General features: G+C 36.5%; 3 protein-coding genes across 3 annotated transcripts in view; 2 read left to right on the top strand and 1 right to left on the bottom strand.

The window, feature by feature from the left end:
- The window catches only part of ccdc3a (coiled-coil domain containing 3a), a 59,198-nt gene extending 55,884 nt beyond the window's left edge, over positions 1–3,314 (top strand). Inside the window, exons 4-5 of the mRNA XM_042721705.1 lie at positions 2,972–3,078; positions 3,180–3,314. The gene's annotated coding sequence lies outside the window, so the exon portion shown is untranslated. The remainder of the gene's footprint in view (positions 1–2,971; positions 3,079–3,179) is intronic.
- LOC109074574 (calcium/calmodulin-dependent protein kinase type 1D-like) overlaps positions 1–13,807 on the bottom strand; it is a 59,289-nt gene extending 45,482 nt beyond the window's left edge. The window contains exon 1 of the mRNA XM_042721703.1: positions 13,304–13,807. Coding sequence (XP_042577637.1) covers positions 13,304–13,401 — 98 coding nt within the window. The 5' untranslated portion in view covers positions 13,402–13,807. The remainder of the gene's footprint in view (positions 1–13,303) is intronic.
- nudt5 (nudix (nucleoside diphosphate linked moiety X)-type motif 5) overlaps positions 1–16,592 on the top strand; it is a 72,900-nt gene that overhangs the window by 47,891 nt on the left and 8,417 nt on the right. The window lies entirely within an intron of this gene.

The following is a 16,592-nucleotide window of genomic DNA, read 5'->3' as shown; positions in this document are numbered from 1 at the left end:
TAGGTTGATCCTAAAATAATGGGCAGTGCTTGTGTCTGAGCTTTATGCTTACGAGTGTGTTAGAGCACGGAGAATGTGACGAGTGGAAGATTGTAGATAATCGCAGTAATGAACGCTAAAAGCTAAAGTAGGAAAGAATCTTCATTCTCTCCCTCTATTTTTGGCATCAAGTATTCTAAAAGAGATCCACTGAAATAGGAGGGGCCTAACAATGCAAGAATTGATTCACAAGCATGGAAGCAACACTAACAGTTATTCACTATACACACATATGCACACCTTACATGGCCGCCCACATGCAAATAACACAATAATACACCTTTCACACTTCAATACATAAAGTACTGAATGCAATCATTTATAATTTAGTAAACTGCACTTTTACACACACACAAAAAAAATCAATAATTTGGAAATCTATTAGATTTAGCTAAATGATCTACTTTATTAATATGAAAGCTCTGGATAATCAGTGGAACAAATTGCATTAGAGGCAAAGTCAAAAAATGGAACATAAAACATGTCTGTGGCTCTGTTTAGAATGTCATGCTGCTTACTGAATACTGCAATCTGTGTAGTATATACTATATACTAGTAACTATTTAAAAAAAATAGTATATGTGAAACATATATGTGCTGTATGTAACAAATGTTATAAACACACTATAACGTGACCTCATGTTGCACATTTAAGTATAGTCCAGTTATTTGCATTTTATGAAACAATGTCCTTTAAAAAAAAAAGTGAAAAATGAGATGGAAAGTCAAGTTGAATGCACTGCATTGTTGGATACAGTATCTCATGCATCACCCACAATTATGAAAACGTGGATGTTCGTTGCATGCACACCACAGAAATAGTATGAGTAGTATACTACAGTCAAACTTAGGTTATAGGCCTTGCATAATGATAAACCTTACTAATAGAATATAAATAAGAAATCTGCTGCCACAACATTTTCAATTGCAGTCAAATTAGCCAACCTTGCTGCTGCTTGTGTCTGTTTCACTTGTCACTTGACACAGACCACAATTTAAAAAAACAATTTAACATTATTTTTGGTTGGTGATGGTCACTAGTGTGACATTCATTTACCCTGCCATTACAGCTTTACTCTCTTAAATACTCTAATTTGTCCCTGTAGACGACAATAATTGCACTAGTGGAAACTGTGTGTAGATGACTACATCTTCATGGGTTAAAAACTGTTGGAAACCACTCTGAATGCATTATGTTTCTAAAGAAGTGTGAAGATTTTACACAAACAAAAACAACAGCATAAATCAATGTACTGCAGTACTTCTCAATTTCAAAAACAAGCATTTCCACAAAGGCCACACAGCAGCACACACTCAATCCAACATTAGTGAGCCATGCTGAAATACAGGTCTTCGTGAAGGCATCAAGTGAAACCCTTGCTGGGATGTAATACAAACCCACTAATCACAGGCATATTATACCTGCTACATAACAAGCAGGGCATAATTAATGATTCACAAATGTTTAAAGGGGCTGCAAAATGTCATTAAAACATTGCCAGTGAAATGCTTCCCTGCCTAATGGACTTGAAAGGTGTGTCAGTGAGTCTAATCCTACTTGAAATTAGCAGTGTGATGTGCTGTGTGCGTGGGCAGGTTCTGTATTCATTGTGGGCAGAAAATTTCAGAGCGGGGACGTCCCAAAAATGAGTGCGGGGGCATTCATATAAAGGTCATTCAAGGTACTAAGTAATCCTAAATGTCTGTTATAGACAGTATTTTAGTACCCAGAGATAATCTTAAATGTTGAGAGAACCACAAACTGTTTGGTTTCCAACATTCTTCAAAATATTTTCTTTTGTGTTAAACAGAAAGCAACTCATACAGGTTTGGAAAAACTTGAGGATGAGTAAATGACAGAATTTCCATTTTTAGGTGAACTATCCCTTTAAAATTGGAGATAGAAAAGAAGGAATCACAATAAAGCCTAATGTTGTTATTAGCGTTGTTGCATGCCATTTCAGAGGTCATTTAAGCCAACAAGAGTCATTCCATTTAAAATTGGAGATTTTCAGAAGTTATTTATAATAAAAAGTTTTTTTTATGTTTTTTTTTGTTTTTTTTTTTAATTTGTTATGCAGTTTTTTTTCTTGATTTTTTTTTATTTGATAGTTAATATATTGATTTTTTATTTTAGTTTAGTTTTTGTATACTATTAAATTTAATTTTAATTTTCATTGCATCCAAAAGGTTTGTAATGTGCTCCGGTGTTACTTGGGGAAAAAAGTAAGCATCCAGCCCTGAATAATCAAAGTGACATATTTGTAGTACAGTTGCATTATAATAAACACAAAATAGACAAGTCTATAAAAGCACATAAGACTGTTTGTGGGTGGCGTGTTGTTGTGCCCGTGTTGTCAGCAGCAGATGGGATTTGGGCATAATCTCATTCAGAATCTGCCCGCTCTTGTTAAGTGAACAAGCTTTGCTGATAAACATTGGTGACACGAGTACAGACGGTCGTCCCCTTGGCTGAAAGCGATGGCAGGAACCAGACCGTACACTCGGATGAACAGAAGAGCGAGTGAGCGAGCCAAAGACAGCAGAGCTTGAGGAGAGACGGAAGGGAGCGGATAATCTCTAGATGGGTTTCCTCCACAGTGAATCCCCTTTGCTTTGCTTTGATCAGTGCAGATTAATCCGGCACTGATGACCGCAAAGCCTAACAATTTATAGAGTTACTGTGAAACTTCCTGCAAACCGGCCTGTCAACATGTATTGGATGATATGACTTTCCTGAAGATCTTACAAGACCCCATCGTGTAGTTTCTCTGTTAATACCTGCTGGATACTCGTGCCGCACACATTGATGGCACATAACAGATGGTTGTGTGAGCTGCACACATGGTGGGATCTATTAGAGCATTCACAAGATGTTTGCATCAGAGGAAACTTGCAAAACTGTGTGTGTTTTTGTTATTTTCTAAAACAGATTGTGCCACAGGGGCCTGTTTATGAGAGTAGGAACTTTTAAAGGGATTTCTTGCAAAGCTGTCAACCTCTTCAGACCCGAAATCAACAACAAACTTTTCTGAACAGGTCAAAGTGTTTAACACCGAAAAAATTACACACTTTACCTTTAAGCAATATGTGATATTTTCTGTCTGACTAAGTGTAACTTTCCCCTTTCCCCAACGCAGACAGCGTTGAAGCTAAAGATTACGCCCGGGCAGCTGACTCAGGATCTCAGGCTTACCACATCACTGAACAGCCGTTGGGAACAGTTTCACAGACATGAAGACACACTCTCTCGTAATAACAAAACCTTGTTCTTTTTCTGTATGTTTTTCTTGTATCCAGTATAGGTATCGCAACATCTTTGAAATATGGTGTATATCACTTTTCAAAATGTGGGTTTTTTAAAAGAAATTATTAGTTTTATTTAGCAAGGATGCATTCAATTTAAAAAACATTACTGTAATACTTTTACGTTGTTACAAAAAAAAAAATATTTCAAGCAAGTGCTGTTATTTTGAACTTTCTATTCAAGTATTCTAAAAAAAAAAAAAAAAAAAGGGAATTGCGCTTTCCAAAAAAATATTAAGCAGCAACAACACTGATAATAACAGGAAATGTTTTGTGCACCTAATCAGCATATTAAAATGATTTCTGAAAAAACATTTGATACTGAAGACTGGAGTAATGATGCTGAAAGTTCAGCTTTTCCATCAGAGAAATAAATTACATTTAAAAAACTGTATATTAAAATAGAAAACTGTTATTTTAATTTGGAATAACATTTTATAAAATTACCATTTTACTGTATTTTTGTCCAAATAAATGCAGCCTTGGTGAGCATTGAATGCTTTTTCCAAAAACACTAAAAAAAACCTGACCAATCCCAAGCTATTGAATGGTAATTTACTTACATAAAAAAAAAAATCAATATCTAAAAAAAAAAAAAAAAAACAACAAATTTGCTTTTTGAGATTGAGCTCTTAATCTGTTTTGCAAACAGTATCTTAAAATCAGTAAATATCATTTTAAGGATGTTTAAATGAGTAAAAAAGAAAAAGCATACAATTGTTTTTAAACAGCATTTTTCATTATTTAATAAAAGGTAGGTCATGGTGTTAATATTTCTAAATATGTTTCTTATATGCAAATAAAACCAGGCATTATACGAGCCCAGTCTCATGAAAATGTGTATAAATAGTACACCAAATAAAAACAAAGACTCATGGTATTGATACGCAAAAATGGACTTTGGCGTGCATATAAAACGCAGTTTACACATGCACATGATATGAAAAAAAAATTGGAGTGCATATGATATGCAGGTTTCGCGTACATATGATATGCTTCTACCCCACAACCCTAAACCCAGTGGCGGCTCGTCAAATTTTGAGGTGAAAATGGGAGGAGGACTATTTAATGTTAATAAAATTCACAATTCATTTCAGTTTATGTCTCAGAATGTGTATTTTTGTTTGTAATTTTACAGCTGTAATACCACAAAATGTCACTGAAGTTGGAAAGCGAATGTGCCGAATCTGCTGATGTAATTACAACCGCTAGGTGATAAGAGAAGGGGAGGGGGAGGCCGGGGGAGAGTTTGAGCTCTCGTGCCTCCGTTGAAATTCCGTAAAATTAGCCAATCAGCATCGAGTATTCCCCTTTAGCGCTGAGGAGTGTTGAGAAAAGAAACCTCGTAGAGGAGGCTAGCCTCCCTTCTGATATCAACCAATCATCATAGGTAGATAAATTACTTGCCATTAATTTGAACGTCTCGCGCTGAGCTGATAATGATCCAAGTACTGATGAGTAGCGATATTGAATATTTAATCGCCAACAGATCTACCAAGCTGTCATTCAAACAGTATATATACAAATAAAAAAGGGAGATTTATATAGGCTAATGAGGTAGGATTTGTTTAAGAGTGCAGTAGGTTGATTTATTTTAACACAGACTTTTAAGAATGGATGGATGTTTTGGTGTTGGTCATGGCAGTGGGAAGTAGGGGTGCTGCATGTGCTGCAGCACCCCCGTTGGAAAATGCAGACATTACAGCACTCTCTGACTTTAACACAGACTTTTAAGAATGGATTAAATCCTCCTGTTTGTTATTAACCTAAGAAGTTTATGCACGAGGAGGTTTTGAGCACAACTAAATAATTATTGACCCTTTCGCACGTACGTACGATCACACCGGGTGTGATCAGTCCAGGCTGGTCCCAGTGCATGACGTGATCAACTGCTAAATTCAAATGTGCTTTCACGTGTTGGCTGGCGCTGAGCCAGAGAGAGGCGCGTTCAGAGCATAGGTTCAGAGCAGGGGCGGACTTACCCATTAGGCAAAGGTAGGTGACTGCCTTGGGCCCCAAAAGCCAGGGGCCCCCTAAAATGCTTTTCATATAGGAGGTGCGCAATAAGCGCGGACACGCGAACGGTTGCTGTTTACGGTGTTTGTTACCACGACAACGGTCTGCGTTTCCGAGTTGAACGTGCTTCTTTTGTATCCTGCTTGTAGCAAATGAAAATCATGCATCTGAAGCTGACTGCTGCACGAGCGCGAGGTCTCTCTTTCCCAGCGCGCGCACACACTTCTCTCTCTGCGTCCGCTCTGTTCAGCGAGCGGCTGAAAGGAGCTGCGCTTTCAGTTAAAACACAGATATATGTTGCTTCTCTAATTTTACATGCAAGTATAGTCGAAATCATAGCACAGCTAGTGTCTTTATCTTATGTGTAGCCTGTTTGATTTTATCAGAAAACGGCACGATTATACTATAAATCGGGATTTTTTGTGCAGATTAACATCTTGGAAGGGAGAGCTGTTTATGTAGTCTTAATGGGTCGCGTTTCAGTCACTATTTCATATTCATCCCGTTGTCTGACAACAGAACTTGCTCTGTTAACTATGGTTTCACTCATAAACATATATTGCATAAAGCATCAGTATTTGTCCATGCCCATGTTGATTAGAGTATTAAAAACTTAAAGTCCCGGGATATTATCAGTTGAAACAGCTCAAACATGCATTTTAGTCTGAGACTATCTTAAGCCTTGTCTGTGAAACCGAGGGAAAAGTATTAATTTAAGGTACATTTAGAACAGATAAAAATGTGCAATTAGTTGCGATTATTCACAAGTTAACTCATGACAATCATGCGATTTAATCACGATTAAATGTTTTAATTGATTGACAGTTAAAATGACTAAAATTAAATGTAGGCTTACGCTGGTAACTCATCAGTGGACTTTACTCATCAATATAGGGTATACTCCAGTCTGCAGTTTTTTGTTCAGACCAATGCAAAAATTCACCCACATAAATCCTTTTAAATAATATAGTAATTTATACTTCTGATCCCTTTTTCTTGAAAAAAGGTTCAATTGTGAGGTTAACTCAATTGCTATATTCATGGTTCTACAACATGAAATAATAAAAGTGTCTGCTAAATGATTAAATGTAAAATGTTAATGAAGGAATCCTATTTTTAACATGTACATAAAAAATTTAGAAACATTGGACACAACAATGTGGCACCATTGTGCAGCAGCAAGCATCACGACAAAAAAGGACCTCAAAGTTGATCTAGGTAAATGTGTGCAAATGTATAGGGCCCCATTCCTATATTTGCCTGGGGCCCCCAATTCACTAAATCCGCCCCTGGTTCAGAGCTGTCATATATCACAACTTTTCAGTGTTTTCAACCACATAATGTTTATTTTAGGTTTCAGACATATAAGTACTAAAAAACCAATACATTTAGAGTTTGTAAAAATACACACTGATGTCAAAGGAAGAGGCAATAATAATCCTTTCCATATAATTAGACACGTTGTGTTTTTAAATATCAGATACACATGTGTAAGTAACTTTAAAGTTTACTCTATTCTTCTCTCAGTTCACCAGCCACTTACTTTTATATATTTCGGGAGAGTGGATGAATTCACGTGTTGTAAATACAACAGATCCGATTCTCTGAACTGCGTCTGTCTGCGGCACAAACTAAGATGCCGTCGCGCATACAGCTCAACTAACGCGAACAGGTGTTTTAAAACACACTTCCACTTGCATATATTTGACAATCGGAATATCAGATATTTCATGCCATATCTAAAAAATTTGTGAATATTTTGAATGAAAAGGAAAAATGACATAAAAAGCAGATCATCATTCATTCAGCTCTGTTGTTGTTGCGGTGTGTCACGTGACAGCAATGACGCGTCACCATGGAAACCATAAAAGTGACACTTCTAAATAACGGTCGCCTTAAAAAAACTCGCCCTGGAGGTCAGCCAGAAGGCGAAGACGTCCGCTGTGCGCGACAACCTTTTGGAGCTGTTTAACTATCTTGGCTATTTGTACGTGTCTGCTATGTGCAACGGAGTCTGGTTACAAGATTGGTATAAATGTTTTAAATTCTTATTATTAAGAGGTGTCCACCTGACACGCAAAAAAATGCACCTCCCACTACAGCACCCCCAACTTAAAACCTCTTCCCACGGCCCTGGTGATAGGCCAGGTAAGTGAAATTATATTATATTGTTGTTAAATTGTTTGTTTCGCTAACATGACATTAGTTTTGGTTATTAAATACAATTTAAGTAGACAAAAATGATTAAGTATACCTTTAAAGTGACTTTCCACTCAACAACTCTGCTTTCCTCATCTGCAACCCAGCACAACGAGTATCTGTGACAAAGATTTTATAATAGAATCTCATTTTGAACTCTAGCTTGCCCTGCAAAAGTCACTTTAATAGAGTACAGTGAGGAGGGATGGAGAAACAGAGGGATATGAGAGAGAGAGAGAGAGAGAGAGAAGGACAGAGAGACATTCTTAAATAGAGGACAAAGCAAGGAGCACAGGCCTGAAAATGGAGCAGGCAATTAAAGGCTTCATGGCCTCAATGTTTCCTCTCTCTTTTTTTTATCTCTCCCCTGCCTTTCCTTTCTCTCCTCTCGAGTCACCTCACCTGGTGCAGGATGTGTGTGTTTTAGGTTGTGGCTTTGAGAGTTTTCTAACAGTAGCATGCTGTACCTGGCACACACACACACACACACACACACACACCTGTTGAGTGATCACATGACCTCCTGTGGACACTGGGTGCTTCACATACTGAATAATTCAGTTCAGGGAACAACACTGGAGGTGTTCACACACACAGATGAAACACAACACTGAATTCTCATGTCCCTGAGCTACTAGGCAGAGTGGACAAGTCTGTTTCTACATACTGAATTCAAACTGTGGGTGTGATATTATTGTTAATATTAATGGTCCTTGTTAAGGCATGCATCACAATTCCTAATTGTCCAAGTATTATGGATTTGAGCAAATTCTTAACTTCCAAGTATTAAACATAAGTGCATAATATGTTACAGACATGAATGACTTAGAATAAAAATAAAACAGTACTTGTATAACACTTAGATAGAAGGTGGGAAAATAGCACAAATTATTTTCACACTTTTGAAATTGTTTAATAACAAATTATATATAATAAATAGTGCTGTCAAATGATTAATCACGATTAATTGCATACAAAATCAATGTTTTTGTTTGCATAATACATGTGTGTGTTCTGTGTATATTTATTGTGTATATTTTAAATACACACACTTACAGTATATATTTTGAAAATAGTTATATTCACATAATTTACATTATAAATACATTTAATGTATAACATAACATATTTTTCTGAAATATATACATGCATGTGTGTATTTATATTTACATGATATATATACACAGCACACATAATTATGTAAACAAAAACGTTCGCCAAGGCTCCATTTATTTGACTAAAATTACAGTAAAAATTTTAATATTGTGAAATATTATTACAATTTAACTTCTAATTATTACAATTTAATTCAGCTCCATTTAAAAATAACAGTTCTCTGTTTTAATGTATTTTAAAATGTATTTTATTTGAAGGCAAATCTAAATTTTCAGTGGCCAAAAAAAATCTTACTCACTCCAAACTTAAAATAGATATTTTCTAAATACATTGTAGAATTTTGTAAAAAAAATCTATCTTTTAGTTTAGAAATGTATTTTATAAATATTTCAAATTTATAAAAGTGTGTGTTGTTATAAATATTAAAATAACTTCAAAATAATATTAAAATATTATATTAATTTAAATCATATTAAATTAATATTAAAATATTACAATATTCAAATATTAAAACTCTTATTATTTAGTGTTAATGTTATTGTGCCATCACAAAATGCAGATAATTTATAATAAAAACAGAATGCTTAATGAACTTACTGAACAACACACAAGCCACCTCCAACTCAACAGTTAGTTTTAGGAGTTGGTGTCTTTTGTTTTTTTTTTGTTTTTTTACATATGATGAAGAGGTTCCACAAGGTCTAAAAGTAGAATCTGAGAGATGAGAAAATGATCTAGCAGTTGCGTACACAAACACAGATCGCAAAAGCTAGAAAAAGCAAGTGTAATCAGCCCTGTGTGGTCATTCAGGGCCATACAAGCTGGAACTGAATGATTCATGTGTGAGACGGTGGGGAGAGGATGTGAAATAGCCCAGGTCTAGGAGCGGAAACGGTTTCGTCTCTGAAAACACACGGTTTTAGAAAGCTGCCCCTGCAGAGGCCCAACTGTTGAATTTGACACATCCGTCAAGAATATGGGCAGAAATACCCTCCGCTCTGCCTGAAACGCCAACACAGCTGTCGTTCTTCCGGATAGAGTGAACGAACAGGGTTATAAGTATGCTGCGGCTTTTCCTCGCCATTTTAGACCGAATCAATAATCAATATTTCCAAACGAAATAATAACACTAAACTGCGAATACAGTAAAGATCAGGCATGCTGTGTACTGGTTTATAATGGCCAGTTGGAAGTCTGTGGGTGGATAAATAAAATCTGTGTGTGCCATGAGCGTAGGAGGAAAGGACCGTACGATGCCAGCAGCGTTTTTTATAAGGGGGAAAATGAAGATCGGTGAGACCCTCTTAATGGTGTGCTTGAACGGGCCAGTCAGAGTTGCCATGACTCCTGTCTCTTGGGTTGCTATGACGGCAATGTCTTCACATCAAGCCCAGATTCACCTAATCATAGGTTTAATAGATGTGTCCTCACAGACATGAAGCTCTTCCATTACCAAACACTCCTCCAACTGAACGATCATGCTCAGAGTTTATTTACATCAGTGTAGTCTTGTCACCTTGTCCTCTCTACTGTAATTATATTAAAGTCCCCCTGCAGTCACTAATTGTATCCCTTAAAATGCATTTTTGACAATCAAAATGACATATTTAACTTTTTTTTTTTTTAGTGAAAATGACTTCTTGATGCTTTAAAGTGCCCCTATTATGGGTAATGAAAGGTTCATATTTTGGTTTTAGGAGTCCCCAACAACAGGTTGACATGTATGCAAGGTCAAAAAACACTTTTGTTGTCTTATAATATGCATTTATTTTTACCTTACTTGCTCAACGACTCCCAAACGATTCGCTCAACGATGAATTTTTCCAAACCCCTCTTTTGCATGACGCTAATCTGCGTGATTGGTCCAATTGGTCTCATTTCCACTTCATCTTGCCTGTAATGCCTGATAAAGCAGCGTTTGTGAGCGCAGTGCTGCTTTGTGTACAGTGTTACAGAGGAAGCCACTATTTTTACCAGTACAAAAACGGCACCCAGAGTCAAAGAATGAATTTGCATTTTATTCAGACCGCGAAAAGACCAACAAGCGGGCAGGCAATATGCTAATATTTCATGTTGACATATGAAACAGCTTGGGATTAGTTTTAAAAACGACTCGTTTCAGTGATTCAGAGTCGAATTTTATTCATCAAAAAATGTCTAATTAACTGAAACCATGAAGCTTACAATGTTAATAGCAATTTACTAAACGTTTCACATAAGTTACATTTTAAGGCCCTATAAAATATGTTTTATTAGTTTTATTTTTAACAAATTCTGGTGTTTTTAAATTCGATTTTAATAGTTTCATTACATATTAATATTTAAAAACGTCTAATAATACATTTTATTTAAAAATCATTTATTATTATTTCATTTATTTCTCTTTTTTAAGAATACTTTGTGTATCTAAATTATTCAACAAAATTCTGGTAAATGTTTTAATAATCTTTTGTATTATTAGTAGTAGTACTATCATTGTATTAAGTTATATTTCTGTCATGATTTCTTCAAGTTAAACTGAACTTTAATTTTGACAGGTTGCTTTGAAGCCATTTATGACAATTTCTGAAGACATTTATGAGTTTTTCTCAAAAGAAACTGTAAAATGTTCATGAGATGACTCTCAGATCAGTTCTAGAGATTAGGTTTGTGTTCATAAACTCATATATTGACACAAAATTAATACATGTGGCTCCTGATATTATATTGAGGGCTTGTGAAGCAAAATAATCAGTCTGTGCAAGAAACTGAACATTATTTACTTTACAGTTCAATAGTGATATTTCTTCATTGATTTATTTTTTTATAATTTGATTAAATAAAAATAATGCATGGAAATATTAATAATAAAAAGTGCAATTTGTTCTGCCTGTTTTTAATGAAATAATGCACATACAGTTTCATGGCAGTTAAAAAAAAAATTAAATAAATAAAATTATGGGCAGTAAATTTCCTTAAATCAGCAGCCACTGGCAGGTATGAGACTAACCATTAATCTAACCTGGATTTGTCAAAGCACTTACATATTGTTGCTCTTTTGTTGATTTGATTGCTTCTATTGTCCTCATTTGTAAGTAGCTTTAGATAAAAGTGTCTGCTAAATGCTTAAATGTAAATGTATTGCAAAATTTCAGTTTTAGGCCCTGTGTGTAAAGTATCACCATGATCATTAAGTAAACCTCTCAGACATGCATTATGAAATTTGGACACAATCTATTCAAGGCCTGTCTTCCTCCAGTGCAATAATCCGACCTGGTTAATCCGACTCTCCCCTGGTTAGCACACAGAGATTAAATTACTGCAGTGACCGGGCGACCCACTGCAGCACATATAAACACTGTGCAGGCCTGTAAAGATGCAAAACAAACACATTGCATTGGTGCACAAGGTACTATACTGTATGTTACAGCAGATGACACATATGTTCATCTTTATAGGTCCGGAAGGCATTTAATAAACTAACAACCTGAGGGCAAATCACTTTTGTGGTGAATGAAAACATGCATGCATGGTGATACAAGTGCCTGCAGACTGCAAAGCGGTAGCACCGTTTGCCATCAAGCACACGTGCATGACCACAACCGCTGCAAAAGCACTACATGCGGGGTAACGGAAACCGTCAGGAAAACTCCACCTAAAACACCAAAAAAAAAAACAAACAAACAAAAAAAACCTGTTTTTCCGGTGCATTCTGACTCCCTGCTTTTAGAAGTCTGAATACTGAATAATAATGAAACCACCATCAGAACATTATTGCTTCTCTTGTGTATACAACAAAACCTTTCTGCTTGGAAAGAAGACTGTTGGAAAATCCAGTTTAAGGTGGCTGGTTGGTCCAAAACAAATTTGACCACCTTAAACTGGCATTTGTTGTTGGTAAAAGATGGTCCAACGGCAAGTGATCATATTGGACCATTTTAAGATGGATTTTCCAGCATGGTTTTAATTATTGTTTGTAATTGATTATTTAGGTAGCCTACTAGTTCTTTGTTTATCAACAAAACAAGATAATCTATTCAGGTTCACATTTACACACAATACACACAATTATGGTAACTACACTGTAAAATGTTTATAATTATTATATTACAACATCTTTGTTTCATTTTAACTTGTCTCAGTATTTTTATTTTTTTTTTTTACTCAGATGTATGGGCTTCAAATCTATTTTCTTTATTCATAATTCATTTCAAAGTGTTTTTTTTTTACTTAGATTTTACTTTAAAAGGCAGTGTAGTGTTATATTTTGTAATTAGCCGCCACTGCCATCAAAATAAATAAATAAATAAACAAGAAGAGACCGAATACTGACGTTGTTTGAAAGTAGCCTAATCACAAACTGTGTCTGATTTTACAAAAATCTCTGCGCAAACCAATAGTCTATCAAAAACCAGTCTAAGACGATTTAGGGTATTGGTTTTAAGTGGTTTTTGATTGGCCAAATTGAGGGAAACCCAGCAAACCAGACCAACCTGGGAGACCAGTGTATCCATTTAAGTTGGTTTAAGATGTGTATTTCAGTAGCGGCAATTAACTGCAGTAACTAAAATGAAACTATGATAAATTCTCGTCAGTGTTTTAGGGTAGGCTACAGCCGCGTGTCAAAGCTAAAACAAAAGTTACTCACGTCCCAAGCACCTCCTTGAATTCAAACATCTCCTTGATATCATCGACCTGCTTCTTCCACGAGCAATCCCCGCCGGCCTCTCCGTTCTCCCGAGCCATGGCGGAAAAAAAAATATAACGGGGAGGACCGTAGATGCAGAAATGAGCGCTGGAGATCCCCAGAGATTTTCCCCGCTTTCCCACGCTGCACTTCCTGCTGTCTGCTTCTCCTTCTTCCCTCGCCTTCCCCGGTTGTACCGTTACCGACTAACCTCGGTGAGGATCTCCCTCAAGCAGCTTAACCGGTTTGACGTAAATAGTTCGGAGAGGCGCGTGCGTGCGTGTCACCTTTGCGGAGTCTTAACGGCACCGGTGCGGGTTTATTCCGCCCCGCGCGGCTGATGAACGTTGATCCCGAGCGGACTGATGCGCTGCATCCGTTGTTATGGCAATGAGAAGAGAGAGTGAGTGAATGAGGAGGAGGAGAAAGATGCTCTGCTCCTCACCGCGCGACCTGACAAAGAGCAAATGCATGAGAAATATGGCAAACATTTTTAACATTTAACTAACACGCGTTCGTTTTTTTTAAGATCACTAACTAGTATTTTTAATGAATAAATTTATTATAATTACAAACTTTGCTACCAGCCACTTTCCCAGTTGTGATAAGCAAATATTTACTTGTTACTGGAAATAAATTACAAACAGTTTTCCAATTGATATTGGTACCTATTCCAGTTAAACTAGTACTGATTCTAAAGGGATAGTTCACCCAAAAATAAAACTTCTGTCATTAATTACTCACCCTCATGTTGTTCCAAGCCTGTAAGACCTTTGTTCATCTTCGGAACACAAAATAAGATATTTTGGATGATATTCAAGAGCTCTCTGACCCTACATAGGCAGCAATGTAACTGAAATGTTCCCAGGCTCAGAAACCTAGTAAAAAAGTGAAAGTGAAAGTGACGTGACATTCAGCCAAGTATGGTGACCCATACTCAGAATTCATGCTCTGCATTTAACCCATCCGAAGTGCACACACACAGAGCAGTGAACACACACACACACACACTGTGAACACACACCCGGAGCAGTGGGCAGCCATTTTATGCTGCGGCGCCCGGGGAGCAGTTGGGGGTTCGATGCCTTGCTCAAGGGCACCTAAGTCATGGTATTGAAGGTGGAGAGAGAACTGTACATGCACTCCCTTCGATTGGGAGTCCGACTCTCTAACCATTAGGCCACGACTTCCCCCAAAGGACATTGACAATATAGTTCATGTGACATCAGTAGTTCAACTGTAAATTTATGAAGCTACGAGAATACACGAAGAAAACAGTAACAACAACTTTATTCATTTACATTTACATTTAATAAATTTAGAAGAAGATTTTATCAAAAGCGAATTAAAATTTATATTTAGTTTTAATAATTTTTTGAAGGAGATTTTAACAACGGTATACAAGTGCTATGACAAGTCTCAGTTCTACTCCATTATTCTACTCCAAATCGCGTATTCCACCATTATGGAGAGTACTACAACGCATGCACATTTCTTTCCTCTGCAGTTAAACAAGACTAATTCAGCAGCATCATGCGCATGTGTTGTTTACATGCAGAGGTACTCTCGATAATAGTGGAAGATGTGATTTGGAGTAGAAGAATTTTTGAATTAAGTCATTATTTTTGTTTTCTTTGTGCACAAAAAGTATTCTTGATGCTTAAAAAAATAAGATTGAACCACTGATCACATGGACTGTATTACTGATGTCCTTACTACGTTTCTGGGTCTGGGAATTTTTCAGTTACAGTTGCTCTCTATGGAGGGCCAGAAAGCTCTCGGATTTCATGAAAAATATCTTAATTTGTGTTCTGAAGATGAACGAAGGTCTAACATGTTTGGAACGATATGAGGGTGAGTAATTAATGACACAATTTTTGTTTATGGGTAAACTATCCCTTTAATACTTTAACTGTTAACTGACCATTTCTTAGTTATCAGTATTCTGTTAATTCTGTAAGTGACAAGTGACTACTTGGGGAAAAAAGTGTATTGTGGAAAGAGCCAAAAAATATAAATGTACTAGTATCAAAGGAATAGTTAATGAAACAGAAAAATATAGTAGTGGATTGTTTCCTAGTACGTAAAAATATGTTCTAATAAAAACAAATAATTGTTAAAATGGCTTGCCATATGAGCGAGTAGAGGAGGAGGAGAGAAGTGTGGCTGTGTGGATCGTTCGCATTGCACCAAAAGCATGCTCAGGTCCAACTGAAAAAGACATGCATCTGTTCAGACCAATTATTTTAATAAAGTATAAATTCTTAGGGTACCCTGTAGGAAATGAAACAGTGGTCATCTCAATACAGATGTATTATGGAACACAGAAGAACAAGATATTAATCATTGTAAATAGTAACTGCATTTTAAAGCAACATAGTCAAAATAGTTTAAAGCAACAATAGCAAAATCAAGGTAAAATAACACTTTGGCTACATCTGGTGGTACCTATTAGCAGGCAATGATGATAGTACCGCACAAACCAGCTTGAGTTCTAAAAGTGTCTGTGTTTATCGATAAAGTACACTTAGAATAAATGTATTGCTATTAAACAACACATCAAGACTCAAATAATACAACTTACAATTGTACAGTCAAAATAACATTTACCTTGAGGTCAGCTTGTGACTTGAAGATAAAAGTGATGACTGAAGTATTTACAGGGACAACCTTTGCAATTTTTTCCCAAAAATTAGGTTCATTCATCTAATGTCCCTTATATGTCTACATCCCAAATAAAACAGCAACATTTAAGGGTTAAAAAAAGCAGGTTTGAGAGCTAATTTTAATAGTAGGACCGAAGCTTGCTTGACACGTGCCTGATGTGGATGTCAGATTGGCTGCAGGCCATTCACATTTATCAATACAGTCAGCAGCAAGGACAAAATGTGTGTGTGTTGTGTGTGTGTGTGTGTGTGTGTGTGCACGCATCAGTCAGCTCTGCTGTAGTCTACCGCTCATGAGTATTCCAGCTGCAAACCACTGCAGTTTCTCAGCTCTGGAAAATCTGTCCCTCCCTTTGCATTCCATCTCTCTCTCTTGTCCTCTTTCTCTCTTTACCAGCTCTTGAGTCAGCAAATCTAAGCACTTTGATCTGACAGTCAGGCACCACTAACCACCCCTGCTTTTATCAGAGATATTTCTCCTCTGATTCCCGAGTCCACTTGTGCATTTGTGTGGACAAAAACAAGTGCTAATGAAGACACCTTGATGTGCATGGCTCGCTGGTAGTTGTGTTCATTTGTTGCAA

Source organism: Cyprinus carpio, chromosome B4, assembly GCF_018340385.1.
Source record: "Cyprinus carpio isolate SPL01 chromosome B4, ASM1834038v1, whole genome shotgun sequence".
Taxonomy (NCBI): Eukaryota; Metazoa; Chordata; class Actinopteri; order Cypriniformes; family Cyprinidae; genus Cyprinus; species Cyprinus carpio.
The sequence above is the reverse complement of the archived record's forward strand: the minus strand, read 5'-3'. Positions and strand labels throughout refer to the sequence as shown.